The sequence below is a fragment of the Misgurnus anguillicaudatus genome, chromosome 1 (assembly GCF_027580225.2).
Source record: "Misgurnus anguillicaudatus chromosome 1, ASM2758022v2, whole genome shotgun sequence".
NCBI lineage: Eukaryota > Metazoa > Chordata > Actinopteri > Cypriniformes > Cobitidae > Misgurnus > Misgurnus anguillicaudatus.
Genome location: NC_073337.2, coordinates 15,373,718 through 15,390,822, shown reverse-complemented (window position 1 = coordinate 15,390,822; position 17,105 = coordinate 15,373,718). Strand labels below are relative to the sequence as shown.

General features: G+C 36.7%; 1 protein-coding gene across 3 annotated transcripts in view; it reads right to left on the bottom strand.

The window, feature by feature from the left end:
• Positions 1-547: 547 nt before the first annotated feature.
• usp6nl (USP6 N-terminal like) overlaps positions 548-17,105 on the bottom strand; it is a 64,735-nt gene continuing 48,177 nt past the window's right edge. For all 3 annotated transcript variants that reach the window (XM_073867052.1, XM_055189922.2, XM_073867051.1), the window contains 9 exons: positions 14,531-14,638; positions 14,096-14,205; positions 12,528-12,576; positions 10,463-10,583; positions 9,907-10,001; positions 7,502-7,567; positions 7,296-7,395; positions 7,038-7,190; positions 548-4,924 (listed from right to left, as the gene is read on the bottom strand). In XM_073867052.1, coding sequence (XP_073723153.1) covers positions 3,510-4,924; positions 7,038-7,190; positions 7,296-7,395; positions 7,502-7,567; positions 9,907-10,001; positions 10,463-10,583; positions 12,528-12,576; positions 14,096-14,205; positions 14,531-14,638 — 2,217 coding nt within the window. In that variant the 3' untranslated portion in view covers positions 548-3,509. The remainder of the gene's footprint in view (positions 4,925-7,037; positions 7,191-7,295; positions 7,396-7,501; positions 7,568-9,906; positions 10,002-10,462; positions 10,584-12,527; positions 12,577-14,095; positions 14,206-14,530; positions 14,639-17,105) is intronic.

Below are 17,105 nucleotides of genomic sequence, written 5' to 3'. Positions count from 1 at the left end.
AACCGGCAAATGTTTTAATGACGTCAAAGTGTTCACACAACTAAATCTGTCCATGAAGTATCAACATCACGGCATAGAATAAAATCAAGGGGTCTTTATTTTAAAGGGTAATAGTTATAAAATAATTCAAAATGGGCACATTTTCTAAATCAAGTATTTTTTTTATGTAATGAACCCGTATGAACTTCAGGGAAGCTGACTTCATACATCCACTAAAATCACCTTGACACAATCAGGTTAAGCTAATAAAGATGCTATTTTTGGAAAAGGCCTAGAAAAATTTGTTTACGGATGCCACACGGTTTGATGGTTTTTTTGGTAATATACATGTATTGACATTCATTCATTGTAATTTGATTTAATTATACAAAGGCCTTTTGTAAAATTTGTGACCTCTGTGTCTACTGTATCTGCTCATCCAGTTTGTTCCGATAAACTTGTTTCCTCATTCATTCAACCATACTGTGCTTTAAGTCTTTGACGTGCAAAAACACAATAACATATTTCTAACCCACACACATAACGACTGCCACGCTGTCTTTTTAGCCACCCCATTTTGTTTTATTAAAGAAGGGGAAGTCTGATAATTAAGTTGCATTTAGTAGTTAAACAAAGAAATAACGTTCAATCAGAACCGGAATGTTGTATCAAAGCATATAAACCAGTTTAATAACCGTAAGGCTACAGCAGAAAATAAGTTAGCATTTTCCATTAATAAAACATGGAAACAAATGTGACTATTGCAGTGATGTGAATCTGATTAAAAGAAAATTAAAAAGGGAAATAATTCAAGTGTGTTGCATGGAATGTTGTCTGGAAGCTAGACATTAGGACATAATATGTTAAAATTAATCTGTGTTTTTTATCTTTGTATAAAAAAATAAACATACATTCTGAAAACAGTTTCTGAAGTATTGGAAAGGCAGACATATGTAGGGTGTGTTCAAATGTCAAGCAACATACAAACTGAGTGTGTATAATTCAAATGAAAGTGTGTCGAGTTGGTAGTGTGACATGCCATCAGGACAGGTATACAGATTAAAATAACCAAGTCATGTAAAGGATCCATGCGAATCCATAACCAAATACAAATCGAAATATCATTTTTAACCACTTCACCAAACCCAACTGAATGACCCATGCAAAACAGGAGTGCACTTGCACTTGGTTATTTACATCAATATTGTCTCTGTAGTGCAGTAAGTTCATGTTTATAGAAAAATTTTCACTCAAAAATATGTTAATAGGCTAAAAGTGATGGAGCCTGATTAAGTTTCCTAAAAGATTAAAAAACTATGAACCTGTAAATAAAACCAACAGATTTAATATGAGCATACTTGATTTTGTCACAATGTGTATGTGAAATTAAAATTTTAATAATGACAAAAATGTTTATTATTAGAAGACTGGAGTTCACGGGGTAATAACACACATTGGAGATTGGACTAACTTTCACAACCCGGTTGTATGCTACCACAAAGACCAGATAATTTATTGCATACTAGGATTTGGAATTTGCATCCTAAAATTTACACAGACAAAAAGTGAATACATTGTAAAAAAATCCACTTCAATTTAAATCAACTTAAATTTACAATTAATTTGAACTTTATTTAAAAAATTAATTGCAACTCCTCACTAGTCAATAAAGTTGAAATTAATTGTAATTTTTTTTAATTGAAGTGCAACAAGGAATTTTTGGAAAATTCAGGTAAACTGAGATGCCTTTTAGCTGTTATAATTGTCCTGGCTCCAGTAGTCAAACTCTGGTACTTGTGGTATCTGTCATCACTTAATGATTAGTAACATATTGCATTTGTTTGCCAAACAGGTTTGTCAAAACCGACAATCTCTGATCTTAAAATTAAATATCTGAACTCTTATATATAACTGTAAAACATGTAGTTTTGAAAACAGAAGTATTGCACTGAAATGTTTTGTCCAACAGTAATAATTTTTTCACTGTTTTGTCTGTTAACAATTATACTTAAATCTTTGTTCTTGAAAAATATATTCACACAGAATAAAGTGTCCTCTAAAGCAGGGGATGTCAAAGTGTGGTCCAGGAACCCTTACAACCCATAGCCAGGGGGCCATAAATTATAAAAATATGCTGTATTATTAAATAGGGCAAATTTACATATAAAGTACAGCGAATTATTGTGACATACAACACAAACTGACATGAACCAATCACTTGACTCAGACTAAACTATCTAAAATGAGAATACAGTGACTATTATATTTTGTTTGGTTTTACTGTAAACAGTGATATACACAAACACTTTACGTAACCTCAAACTAGTCATTTTAATATTTGGGTTTATTAGAACTATGCCAGTATTGCAACTGTTAATTTTATGAAAGCTTTATGATAAGCTAATATGAATAAATGTCCGAATCCAATTTAAACAAAATGCCTATTTTTGAAAGAGCATAAGTGGTACACTGTAAAACAAATCTGTTGTTTCAACTTAAAAAAAAGCGTTAAAATTGTGAGTTAATTTAACTGAAAAAAGTTAACAAACGAATTAGCTAACTAAACAAAATAAAGTTCTGTAAAAATGTTGTAAACTAATATTTTTAAGTTGATTTAACTCCAAATTTTAAGGCAGCACAAACACTTTCTTTTTTAAGTTGAAACAACTAATATTTTTTACAGTGTATTAACATGACTCAAGTTGATTATGTTTATCACTGCAAAATAGGTTTTAAGTATTAAGGTTAAAACATGTACAATACAAATAACTTAACAGCATCTAAATCTACTGTGGAAATGCTTAATAATAGGGCTGTCAAAAGATTAATCACGATTAATCACATACAAAACAAAAGTTTGTGTTTGCATTATATGTGTGTGTGTGTGTGTGTGTGTGTATATATTATGTATATATAAATACACACATACATGTATGAATTTAATAAAAATGTTATTTAGGTATATTTTTATTTATATTTATAATATAAAATATATCAAAATATATATAAATATACATGTAAATGTTTCTGAAATACAACTTGTGTGTATTTATATATAAAAAATAATGAACACACCATGCGCACACAAAAATTATGCAAAAACTTGTATTTATTTTGTATGCAATTAATCGCGATTAATCTTTTGACAGCCATACTTTAATGTTATAATGTTGGGGGGTGTCCCTTTGAATTTTTTCTCCCCGTAAGGGTTTCCTGTCCCAGAAACTTTTGAGAACCCCTGCTCTGAAGAATACTTTTGTCTTTAACATATTTAAAAAAATAGATTAGAACTGATCAGAAACTAATTCTGTCCATGAGAGAAGCCATCCATTTAAATATCTCAGTGTGCTAACCAAACAAAACATTTTTTTTAACTATTATATATATCTCACCCTGGCAATTAATGATTATTTTCACTGACAAAACAAAACTAAATTTCTTTAGTCAGCCTTTGTACGCAAACAAACAAACAAACAAACAACACTGCTTCCCATCACTTACTTCAGTCCCTTTATTTCAGTTTGTTTGTCTCAAAGTATCATTGACTCTTGCGCCTGCCTGTAGTGTGCTCCTCCAAACAGTGGAGGGAGCTGTTGCCTGCCAGAATGCTCTTGGTAGCGTCCTCTGAAGTGAAGCATGGCATGATCTGAGATGGGCGTGCGAGCAAAGGGCAACTCCTGAACCGTGTGAACGGGTGACATTTGAGCGGCCTGGAAGCTGGGAGATCGAGGTAATCCCGCTGAAATGTGTGAAGGCCCCGCCTCCATTTCTCCATACCAGCCATCTCTTCGCCTATGTTCCTCATAACGCTGTTCCTCATAACGCTGTTCTGTGGGTGGGTATGCGTGAGACCTTGTCGGTTGTCTCAAGTAATGTCCACCAACACTGTCCATTTGAGCCGCAAGTTCAGGAGGAGAAACCCGTAGAGACGGCATGCCGGGTGGTGGCCGCCGGTAGGTTATGTAGCTGTTGTTCATTAATGCTTTCTCCGGTGAATTGTTAGATGCGGTACGTCCCGTTGTTGCGTAAATCATTTCGGCATACGACTGGTTGTACAGTCTCTCCTCTGCCTGAAAATCTGATACGTAGGTAGTGTAGACAGGCGTCATGCCGGGTGGATAATGCAGAGGCGCACGCAGTTCTGGTTTGGATGACATCATCATGTTCTGTTTGGGCATTCTGAACTGAGAAACACCGTTTCCACCGCTAGGGGGACGGGTGGGGCTACCTTGCCTCAAAGTAGGTCCTACGTATGGTCGAGATGGAGGGCGAGAAGGTGGCTTCTCCAGCTCTATAATCTCCATGACTTCTCCACCTGGTACGTTGTCGTATTGCGAAGCATTGGATCCACGGTCGGTGCCAGGAACGAAACCTCGGGAACGTGGTCGCTGTTGCGCCCCAGTGGCCTCTTCTGCAGTTTGGGAGCTTGGTGAAGGTGGAACACCCGTAGATAAACTCGATTGGCTTTCCCGAAGTGCTGCTGTTTTAAACGCTTCCAATTTGTCCTCGGAAGGCTTGACCCACCGAGGTGTGATGTCCCGGTCCCTGTCCCTGCGCATGCTAGATCTAGCACTAGAGTTGTGATTCATCGGTTTTGAAGCTTTCCCATTCTCCACCATGCTGTTGTTGGGCACGTGGTTTGGGAACTTTTCCTTTTGAGGGTCTGCTCTCCGCACCTCCCTCTCACTTTGGCTCGGATGGTGCACCTTGTCCAGGGAGCTTGATGGCCGGCTTTCTTGGTACCTTTCTGGTGATCCGTCAGTGATGTGAACAGATTCGGCTTGTTTACTGACACTTGCAGCAGGGCTAGAATGAGGGGCCGGACCCTCGCCTGTTGGTCCGACTGGCTGCCCGTTAGCCACGTGATTGGTTGTTGCTGCAGTCAATCCTGCAGGCTCAGGAGGAAGTTGACCCAAGGGTTTCTTAGGAAGCTCATCTTCATTACCTGTGCGGAGGATAGTAGAGTAACCAATCAGATGCAACATCAACAGAAGAAGCATACAAAATGAGTAAAGATCCTATGAAATCAGAATTGGAGTTGTTTTTGTTGCTGTCCATTAGCGATTCTTGGATGTACAGAAAAATAAAGTCCATTGACCAGATAATACAGTCCTACTATTACTCCAACACACTAAAAAAATGGCACTCGACAAGCAATTTCATAGGGTCTTTAAAACATAAATATAAACAAACAGCAAGAGTAAAAGTCATGCAACATGTTTTTTTTTCAAGAGGAACCAAACTGCCAAAACAAAAAGTGTCACAGTTTACGCTTGATCAAATAACAGGATACCACAGAAACATCCAAAGATGGTGCCAAGTTGGGAAGACTGAGGATTCAAGAAGCCAACAATACAAATGAAATTAAAATATCAACACAACACTTACAATTCAAGCCTGAATGTGGACATAAACCATGTAGAGAAAGGTTATATATTCAAGTTCGCGGTGAAGAAAACTGAATTGAACGTCAAGGGAATGATGAACATTTACACACAGAGGTACTGATGGTTCTTGGTGCATGTGCAGGGACTAAATACTGTGAGCGATCACGTACACATAAACCCGCCCACATTTTGTGATTTACCAAAAAAGTGATTCACATACAGTGTCCAAAATTAACACCCGCCGCCAAGTGCAAACGGCAAGCATTTGTTTGCAAATCATTAGCAATTACTTTTTGTAACTTTTTTGTTTAAGAATTGTGATGTAGCGCATACTTTGCATAATATATATATAATACATTTACTTTTTAAACTACAGTATAAAACATTTTATGGTCGAATGTACCATATATGCACAGTTACATAACAAAGCTACAGTGTAAAAAAATTCTGTAGAAATTTGCAGCTCGGTTGCCGGTGACTTGCCGTGGATTTGAATTTGTGTTATTGCTGGCAACATTTTGTAGAGTTAAATGAACATAAACATTTACAGGTCTTTGTCTTTACAGAATAGAACTGGAAAAGCGGCATCGAGCAAAACATTCTGGGAAACAAAATCTGAAGCAAAAAACAGTAAAAGTTTGATGATGATTTCTGGTTCCCAGAATGTTTGCATGAGGCTGCCTTTGTATAGTTCCATTCCGTAAAAACAAAGAACTGCCAATATTCAAAATTCATTCAACTTTGAACAAACTCTTGCTAGTAAATAACATAAATTTAAATCTACAGTAATTTACCGGCAACCCAGCTGCAATACCATTGTAATTTCTACTGATTTTTTTACAGTGTAGGAACGGCCAGAATATTATTTAATGTAACTCCAACTGTGTTCAGCTCAATTATTCAAGAATTACATATTTGAGTAAACTATTTCTTCAATTGTCACTGCATTTGTTTATGCCAAGGGTGTCAAACTCAAATCCGGCCCGCCCCCTTATTTAATGTGGCCAGTGACACACTTCTCAATTCACCTGTCACTAGCATGTGCGGCCAAAGTTAATTTTGGACTCTGTTTAGGATCTACCAACCTCAATGATGGTACATTTGCTGACCAAAATGATCAAACATACTTTTAAAAATATCTTTAAACCACATAAACCACCAAAACTAATATTATTACGTATACAAGTTAATACAATACCATTATATATTACTTTGCATTTCAAAACTGCATTATAACAGTCTGTGTAAATCTTTCAACAAATGTTCCTGAGACGTTCCCCAAAAAAACCAAACTTTTTCTGCAGAGCCCAGACAAAGAAACAAACAAAGACAGGGTGTGTGTGTAGTGGGACGAGATGAACGTATGGTTGAGTGACAGAGAGAGTAGTCAGTGTGTAATTGCCCACCGGTTCGTTTTGCAGGAGGGTTGCCGCCCCCCTTTCCCAGACCCACTATTGTAAGCGGAGGCTACGTTTGAGGCGAGAGGGAGAGAACGTACATTAGACACAAAGCACACAGCAGCAGTGAGTAAATGTGTTTGTGTGTTATAGAGAGAGAGAAAGAAGAACAGATTGAATATGTGTCCAGTGGGATGTGTCACTACACTATATCACGACAAGTAGTCTTACATTTCATAATATCAGTGCATGTATGGAGAAATTAAGAGAGTACCTGGAGGTGGCAGATCCAGTTTATAGCGTTTCAGCTCAGACATCGAGTTTTGAAGCTGTTCTATCACGATGTCATCCTCAAAAAAGAAATCCTTTGACAAAGTCACCTGAAGAAACTTCACCAGGTCCTCCATTGAGTACTTCATGAGGGCCTCTAAGAGAGAGAGAGAGAAGTGAAAAGAAGCTATAAGTAAAGTAAAAAAACACTTACAAATGAATCATGATACGCATGCATGCACGCACACAGAGTTGTCATTACTTTTATGGAGTTTGAGGATTGTGTAGGACATCGCAGTCAGAACACGCTCTCCTTCTAGAATATAAATGTCCCATATTCTCAGGGTAAGAGTAAATGGGGTCTATTAAAAAAAAAGAGATACACACACATAAAGACTGAAAAATGACATACTGCTATATAAAATAACAGTGCTTTTATTAAAAAAATAAATAAAATAAAATACACACCCGATCCAAGAAACACTGAAAGAACCATTTCATGGTGTACAGGCTGGTAAACACTTCCTGATTATCCTGAAGAGGGCAGCAAAGAAACTGTTATCAAATGCAAACAGCAATACGTTGTCTGAAATAGGCCCCTATACCCTTATATAGTGCAGTATTTGAAGGATTTTTTTTAAGTAGTGTCAGAAACCAGTGAGCATTATTGAATATACCAATTCAATCCCATGATGCACAGCAATTACGAGTGTACAACCGATGTAAACGTACAGTCTACTCATACAATGCCACGCCAAATAAATTATTGCATCTTGGCAGAAGACGACGCCTGCAGCCCTTGTTTTTTATTCACTTCTTTATGTTAGTCACGTACATAATTGTAGAAAATAGGGGATTACGGTATAGGGGTCGTTTGATTTTAAATTCAGCCCCAGATTTGTTCAGCCTACTAATCGCTGAATACTGCACAATATACACAATACACTGCTTATTATTAAATATAAAAATTCAACATTAGTCAGTACACAAGTCAATGTGAAATAAAAATTAAATTTGTCAATATCATCTAATAATGAGTCAAGAAACTGAATAATGAAAGAGATGTCTGGTCCATTTATCACAAGGTTAGGACACACATTGCATTGTGGGATACAACAGTGTAGGCCGATGTATACCTACCCAGTCTCATGTAGATGCGTAAAAATATCAAGAAGTGTGAAAAGTCGTGCAACACACACGCCAAATTCCAATCCCATGCGCACACGATACGCCAGTCCCTCCTGTTCATTTACGGCGCATATTTTTGTGTCGTTTTATACATTTTCTGTTTTTAAACACTTTTTGCTTCTGTTTGGGGTTAGATTTGGGATTTGCTTTATGTTATTTAATATATAGGTTTCTCCATGTTTTTGTCTATTTTCAAGCCATGGTTGCTTGGAGTAGGGGTTAGAATTGGGGTTTGGATGTAATTTTATATAACAAAAAGTTGTTCTAACTCCAAACCCAAGCGACAATAGTAAAAAAATTGAAAAATTAAGAAAACAATACATAAAGTGACACAAAAAGATGTGCCATGTTAAAGGGATAGTTCACCCCAAAATGAAAATGTTGTCATCACTTACCCATCCTCATGTTGTTCTAAACCTGCATGAATTCCTTTTTCCTGATGAACACAAAAGAAGATGTTTTGATAAATGATGGCAAATACACAGCAGATAGTGACCATTGACTTCCATAGTAGGAATAATAAAATATAATGGAATTTAATGGGTAATGTCAACTGTGTACTTACCATCATTAAGCAACATATTTTTTTCATCATTTATCATAATACTTCCAAAATATTATTTACCTACTATAGAAGTCAATGGTTACAATCAGCTGTGTGTTTACCATCATTTCTCAAAATATCTTCTTTTGTGTTCATCAGAAAAAGAAATTCATACAGGTTTAGAAAAACATGAGGATGAGTAAATGATGACAGAATTTTCATTTTAAAATGAACTATTCCTTTAAGTGGACGGGAAGGACTGGCATATCATATGCACACAAAATTGGGATTTGGCGTATGTATTGCATGACTTTTTACACTTTGTGCTATTAATACGCATCTCCACGAGACTGGGCTGTGTATATCGCACATTTAAGCAAATGCATCATCCGGATATGTAATGCATACAAACAAATCGCAAACTGCTTGTGTATAGTACACATATAGCGTGAGTAATATGATAGCTTGCAGAGGAAATTAATCATTATGATGAGTGAATCTCCTTTCATCTTCTGGTTTTTAATCTACTTATATCAAAGGGGAGTTAAATAATGAATGAATCCATCAATCTCTTTATTTATTAATTATTCTCTTTAATTAATTAACCTGCCCTTTAATGAATCCCAGGCTGGCATTTCTTTGTAAGCTCTTTGTTACCGGAAGGCTCAGGCTTTGCTAGCTGCCCAGGAGACTTTAGTTGGTTTATTTGGTAAATTACAGTAATACTATGGCAAGCACAACCTGAACCAAGCTTTAAAATCATAGTGAAACCATAGCCACTGCCTAAAAGAATATCAACAATTTTGCTTCAAACTTTGTTGCAATGAGCTCATGCAGTAACCTTATGGATCCATTACTACTTCCATAATACTATATGATGTGTGTCACCTGCACAATATAGGTTAGGTTTAACAAAGCAAAGGCAAAATACACAAATGAATCATGTTACTTCCTGGAAGTTGCTTGCATATTTCTTAGTACTTATTTAGTACCATTGTATATGTCAAAACAAAGTACCATGTCATTTACAATCTGATGATACCATGATACTGCCACAAAAATATTGCACTACACAATCCACTTTTTAATAGTGGTAAGTAGTATAGTAAGTATAGTGTGGAGGTATGGTGAAGGATCTTACTAGATGTTGTTTGAGTTTGGGCATCATCTTCTGTAAAATACGGTCATGATGTTCCTGAAAGCGCATGAGTTTAGGGAACCCTGGTACAAAGAAACCTACACACACAAACACACAGCATTGTTAAAGTGCAATGGTGCTTCTGTTTTTTTTTTTATTAAAATATTTTAAAAGATATTTAATATTCATGTAAGAACTCGATGGAAACGTTGCACTGAATTTATATCAATTTTACATTTTTTCCCTGTTTTGCTTTATTGACACTTAAGCTAGCATACTGTAGTAACTTTCACTTATTTCCAACTTTCACTTATTTTCTGGCCACCACGGCAATGATGCTACTGTACATGTGACCTTGTCTGTGAAATACATGTTAAAGACTCATAATCTAATTATGAGATTAGAAGAATTAAAGTTTCACATTGATTTTAATTATTACTCAGTCAATATTAAAGATATAAAGATTACACTGAATTTTCTTTACATTATGTAGGATGATCTAACGTAGAAAACAATAAATCACAAAAAATTACTGGAGAGTGTGTGTGTGTTTGTGTACCGTGCATAGAGTGTTTCTGTCCCGACAGCAGTTTGACTAGCGCCCAGAAAGCATCTTCTTCATTCATATAGATGAGTAATAGAGCGGTAATCTGACTCATGCCCTGACAATAGCCCACCTCCTACACGCACACACACACAAACATGAAAAAATCCTTAATCTGTCAGTTCCTTTTACCTTATAACAAGTTCAAGCACATACTCAAAAAATGTGTAATGATGAGTCTCAGGTTCCTCCTGCAGAATAAGTCAAGGGGAGTTTTTTACCAGTTTTTTTTTATTCTGAGAAACATTTTCTGATTGCTTAATAAATTAAGGAAAGGCACACCTCTACCTGATTTTATACATGATTTTACACATCATTCATGTCTGTAGCATTAACAATGAAGGCTGAGTTACATGCCAGAGTTTAAACCTTAACCCCAGTTATAAACATTATTACAATTATGGATTTGGCACAAATATATATTTTTATCAGCATCTGTGTTCTCTGGGAATTGAACCCAGGACCTCTGTGCTGCTAACACAAAGCTCTACAGCAGGGGTTGTCATAGTGGTGTTTCTTAAAGGGACACTCCACTTTTTTTTGAAAATATGTTCATTTTCCAGCTCCCCTAGAGTTAAACATTTGATTTTTACCATTTTGTAATCCATTTAACTGATCTCCGGGTCTGGCGCTACCGCTTTTAGCTTAGTTTAGCATAATCCATTGAATCTGATTAGACCATTAGCATCGCGCTAAAAAATAACCAAAGAGTTTCGATATTTTTCCTATTTAAAACTTGACTCTTTTGTAGTTACATCGTGTACTAAGACAGACGGAAAATTTAAAGTTGCGATTTTCTAGTCCGATATGGCTAGGACTATACTCTCATTCTGGCGTAATAATCAAAGACTTTGCTGCCGTAACATGGCTGCAGCAGGCGTAGTGATATTACACAGCACCCGAAAATAGTCCCCTTGGTAACTTTCAATAGCAGAGGATTACTTTCGGGCACTGCGTAATATCACTCTGTAACTACAGAAGAGTTCTAAATAGGAAAAATTTGGTTATGTTTTTGCGCGATGCTAATGGTCTAATCAAATTCAATGGATTGTGCTAAGCTATGCTAAAAGTGGTACCGCCAGACCCGGAGATCAGTTAAATGGATTCCAAAACTGTAAAAATCAAATGTTTAACTCTAGGGGAGCTGGAAAATGAGCATATTTTTAAAAAAGTGGAGTTTCCCTTTAATGCAGGGGGTCAAAGAGGATTTTTACATATGGGGGCCATCTAAAAACCATGTAAGTCTTACTACTGCTAATTTTACAAAAGTTTTTAATTAAATTGTAATTTGAACAAAATAACCCCTATAAAACACATACGTTGAATTAACATGATTCATAAGAGAATATGATTTTGTTTATCACCATGAAACAAGTGTAAAAATATGCTTTAAGGTAAGAATATGTTTTAAGGGGGTCCTTGAAAAAGTTTGGGAACCCCTGCTCTACAGGAACAGTAACTACTATAATGATGATGTTTGCTTTAGCAATACTACACGGTAAATTACTTTGTAGTGAATTTTAAAGCAACACTAAAGAGTTTTTGCTCTTTGCTCCCCCTACAGGTTAGAAGCGTAATTGTTCATTACCACTGTCGTAAATAATTTAGCCTACTGCAGCAAAGCTGGCTCTGATTGGATTGTAGGTCTGCCGTAAAGCAAGTTTTTGTAGTTTTCACTCGAACTACAGGACCGCGACCCGACGGTTGGAAACTTCTTTAGTGCGGTTTTGGCCGATAGAGGGCTGCAAAGCGAATGTGAAAATGCCATTCACCCGGTTTCGAGAGGATAAACGACTGAAACTTTATTGGAAACGTTATTTTAAGGTAAAAAAACTCTTTAGTGTTGCTTTAAATTTTCATTGAAGCATTTTATTTTAAGACAAATAATGAGCTGTATAATGAACAGTGGCATTACAATAGTTTAGTCCAGATCTAAATTAAACCTGACAACAACCTGATGACAAACTACATCATAATGTATTTTTAAGTTGGGACTTTAAAAAAGGGAATTTTGACTCACCGTGTTATAAACAGAATATGCAGTAAGCACGTGAAAAAGATCTTGCTGTCTGTAACACAAAATACACACAATACAATCACATAAGTATGCTCTAATTATTTATGAAATGGATCGTTTTTGTTTCATCTTTTCTGCATATTCTGTCTTTCCCTTTCGAAGTGTTTCGCTGTTTTCTTCCTCACGATTGTATGCTACCAGACTGCGAGAATGATCTGAACCTTTCACATCACCACAGGTAAATGTCACATCAGTCAATACGAGCGTTTTAGCTCTGTCACAATTCAATACACCAATAACTCAATGAGAAATGGATGGCGTGGGCGTCTTGCTCTCTCGAGCAATTGCGTTCTCAACTTTCTCATTTCACGTGTCGGTTCAGCGCCGCAGTTTTATGGCCGTGATAAATGGAAGCATCGCTGAAGACGTAGTAAAAATGTATTTTACACTCAAGGGTCCCTTTACAGCACATAGATTAAAAAGAATTGACAAAGCACAAATTAAGGGACTCTATCCATAGTGCAATTCGGACTCAAGCCCTGTTAAAATCACATTAAATGTGATTTCTTTTTACTTCAAAATCATTTACGGCAAGTATGTTTTTTATAATTCTCAGAAAATACATTTTGGCTAATTCTGGGTTCAAAACTTTATTGGTGAGGTGTCGATCACTACGTAAAATTATTTTACTCTCTCATTTAGTGTTTTTTAGTAATGCACTTATAATGGGGCAAATACTTAAAGTTTGTTAAAGCACATATCATTGATATTTCACCAAAATGTGTGTTATTGTTGGTGCAAAGCTGTATAAACCATCCATTTAGTGGTGGGACTACCATTCTGTGTGGATGAACTTTCAGTTTCCAATGTGATCTCAGTGTATTTTAGCGGCATCTAGCGGTGAGACTGTGAATTGCAACCATCAGCTCAGTCCACAGCTCACTCCTCCCTTTCGTAACACATAGAGAAGCTACGGTGGCCACCACAAGACAAACATGTCATCGTCTGAGACAACGCAGTGACAAAACATGCTCTGTAAAGCAGTTTGTCCATTTAAGGCTACTGTAGAAACATGGTGACACGAAATGGCGACTTCCAGGTATGGTGACCCACGGTTTATGACGAAAAACAGCTAATTAAAGGTAATACAAAAATACAGTTCATTTTGTAAGGTATATATACACCACTGATAATATAGTTATGTATATTATATTGCATTTCTGTCAAGAGATCCTACTAAAAGTTACACAATGTACTTTTAAAGACACCATAGTATTAAATTTTGGTTACTACATGCTTGTCACTCTAGACCCAAAATACACACGAAAAAGTGCTGTCTCTACTTTCATAACACTTTATTAAACCTGAAACTTTTTAATGAATAAAAACTAATAAACTAAAATCATCCAATTATCCTTCATACATTTACCCTTAGTGGTATTTCTGAAATTATAAATAATATCAATGCAAACTAGGTAAACTAGCTCATTTGAAGTAAGATTAAAATATGTTATGAAAAATCAAGAATGGAGCAAATGTCTGTTTGTCTGTTTGTAATATAAGACACTCACTTGACATCATAGCGGTGCATAAACATGATGTGATCCCTATATGTTCGATTCACATCCAGATCAATTTGACGAATATCTGGAGACAAACCCCTTGCTCTGATCTTCAGTGTCTGGACAGAGAAAAAGAGAGGGAGAGGAGCATTTAAATAAAAATAAATAAATAAAACTTCCACATTAAATTCAACACTCTGCAAGCCACGAATAAATGAAACGACATGCTCGGAGACCACAGCACACACACACACACAGAAAATTGTGTTTTACTGAGCTTTAGTAAAGCTGCTATTGTCCGAGTGATATTTCGCTCTGCGGTGTGTGTGTGTCAAACCACATAAGTGTTGCTTTCAAAACCCCAGGAGCTGACAATTTTAGAGGTCATATTTAAGCATTGTATTTGCGCTGCCTGAAGGATCCCAGTCCTGCGTGTGTGTTTACCTCATAGAAATCCTTCTTCTCCTCCTTCATTTTAGGGACGTCAAGCAGGAGACACCAAACCTGACCTCTGAGCTGCAGTGGAATTCCCTTGTAGATCCTTCTTACCAACTACACACGCACACACACATGTGCACACACACACACACACACACACACAAGTTAGAAACTCAACTCCATTCATGTGTATCTATCAGTGGCGGCTCGTGACTGCTCATCCGAGGGGCGCAAATTCAAAATAAGTGTTCGGAGTGTCATGTGTGTTGCTCGCGCTCTCAAAACATGTGCCTGTCGCGTCATGTGAACCATGTGCATCACGTGCCCTGTCAAAACAAGTACCTGCTGCACACGCGTCAAAATCGTTTATGATAAAAGAGACGCCCACGTTCATAAAATACACGCAAGACACTCCCTTAACACTAAACTCTGAGATTATGTGAGTATCTGGCAAACGCGAGCGTCTCTTTTATCATAAACCCTTTAGACGCGTCTGCAGCAGGCACTTATTTTGAAAAACACGTGATGCACATAGGATCACTCGACGCACAGAACACATATTTTGAAATTACAAACCGCACACATGATGGGTTACATACATGTTGTGATGAACTTCGCATCGAGGGCCCTCAAAAAAAGAAGTCACCGGCCGCCACTGGAATCTATTACAGCAGTGGTTCTCAAACTGGTGCCCCCCTGGCAAGATGGTGCCAGGGGGGCCCCGGTTTTATGACATTTTATAAAATAAATAAATTTATCATGAATTCTGTGCAATTAAATCTAAAAAAATAAGACTACTAATCAACAGCACTACTTCGTATCATTTAATATGTTTTGTTTAATTAAAAGTTAAGTTTTAAAACAGTTTCTTGTCATAAATTTTCTTTGGGGGGGCCGCGAAAGAATGCACCGTACACAAGGGGGGCCGCACGCTGAAAAAGTTTGAGAACCACTGTACTACAGTATGTTGTACCAACCTGATCTCACCCAAAAACTTATATTGCATGGTGGCGAGTTCAATTGATTTGCACAAAAACATTATCTGAAAAAAGCACAATTAAATTCCACCAATACCCAACATCACTGGGTAAACGCAAATCGTACCAAAACGTATAAATAAGATTGTATACATTTATACAAATTACCCACCTTGCAAAATATTGTGTTGGTTGTAATACACGCGATAGAAATAACACTTAAAACAATGAACTGCTATGAAAATCTGTGTGGCACAGGATACATTTTTTAAAATAATTTGCCATGTGTAAGCAGTAATATTGTAATAATTGTACATTTTAATAATGTAAATATAATAGATGACAGCAACTTTTTTGAGTTTCGAACACCATCACTGATGCCTTTACAGTATGTAGGTAGGTAGTTGTATAAAATAGTTATCATCAAAGAGATCCAAAAGTGTATTTTTTGTTGTTTATTGCCAATAAACATTTATTTCGGATCAGACAGGAAGCTTTAGATTTTTTAAAGTGCAGTACCAAACATACTCCCAGTACAAACAAAAAATCAGCACATAAAAAAGCAAAAATGTAAAATCCATCCATATATGCTGTAGATAACCACTAACATTAGTTTAATAGAAGACAATTGTGTGTGTGTGTCACAGGTAATTGTGCAGTCAGTAAAGATTAAATTCCCATCAGAGAGAAGATTAAGTGCTCCAAAGCAAAAAGCTGAACCCACAAAAGCTAATGGCCGGCATGAATCGTCTCTCAGCTACAATTAAACCCACCCACTGGAACAGACAGGGAACGAGACATAGAGATGGAGAGAGAGCGAGAGAGAGAGAGATGAGAAGAATGAACATTCTTCCGTTTCCTGCTCTCATCTGTCTACATTACTGCCGCTAAGTGATTTCCTGACCATCTCTTCCCCCTCAGGACCTGTCTGCATACGCGTGTGAATTGATGGCCGCTGAGTAGTTCACTTATAATAATGATGGTATTAATAATCTGTAGGAGTGCTCTTGATGAGGTTGTTATTGACAGACAGCAGTGGGCACATATCCCACAGCCACATTTTGAACATATGCGTCTCTAATCTTGCCTACCATGGCAAAATGAGGCGATTAATACTATTGTTTGCTTATTTGGATAAAACAAGAGATTACAAATCGGCAGGTGTCTGCGTGTTTGTTTACATGTGTGTGTGTTTGTTGATGGGGGATTGCCGTTGTAATTGCCGGTGTGTGGAAAGTCATTGACTCCATCTGTTAGGCAAAAAAACCCACTAAAAATGCAGAGTGAGTAAACACATTTCTGGCACAAGCACAAGTAATATCTTATAATGCATGTTTTTGGTAAAAAAATGGACGTAACAGAATAAGAAACTTAAAGCTGCAATCCATATTGTTCTTAAGGGACCATTTAAATGACATCAAAAACACAGGACAGTGACAGCCAGAGGGGCATGCAGGCTTTTACATACAAGTTTTTTGCACCGATATATCGGCCAATAATCTGTATTGGTCGAAAAAACCAATTTTTTTACATAAAGTCATAGCCGATATAGCCTGTCAATCAAAAGAGAACAGGAAAATGCAATGAATTTGAGCTTTGGGTAT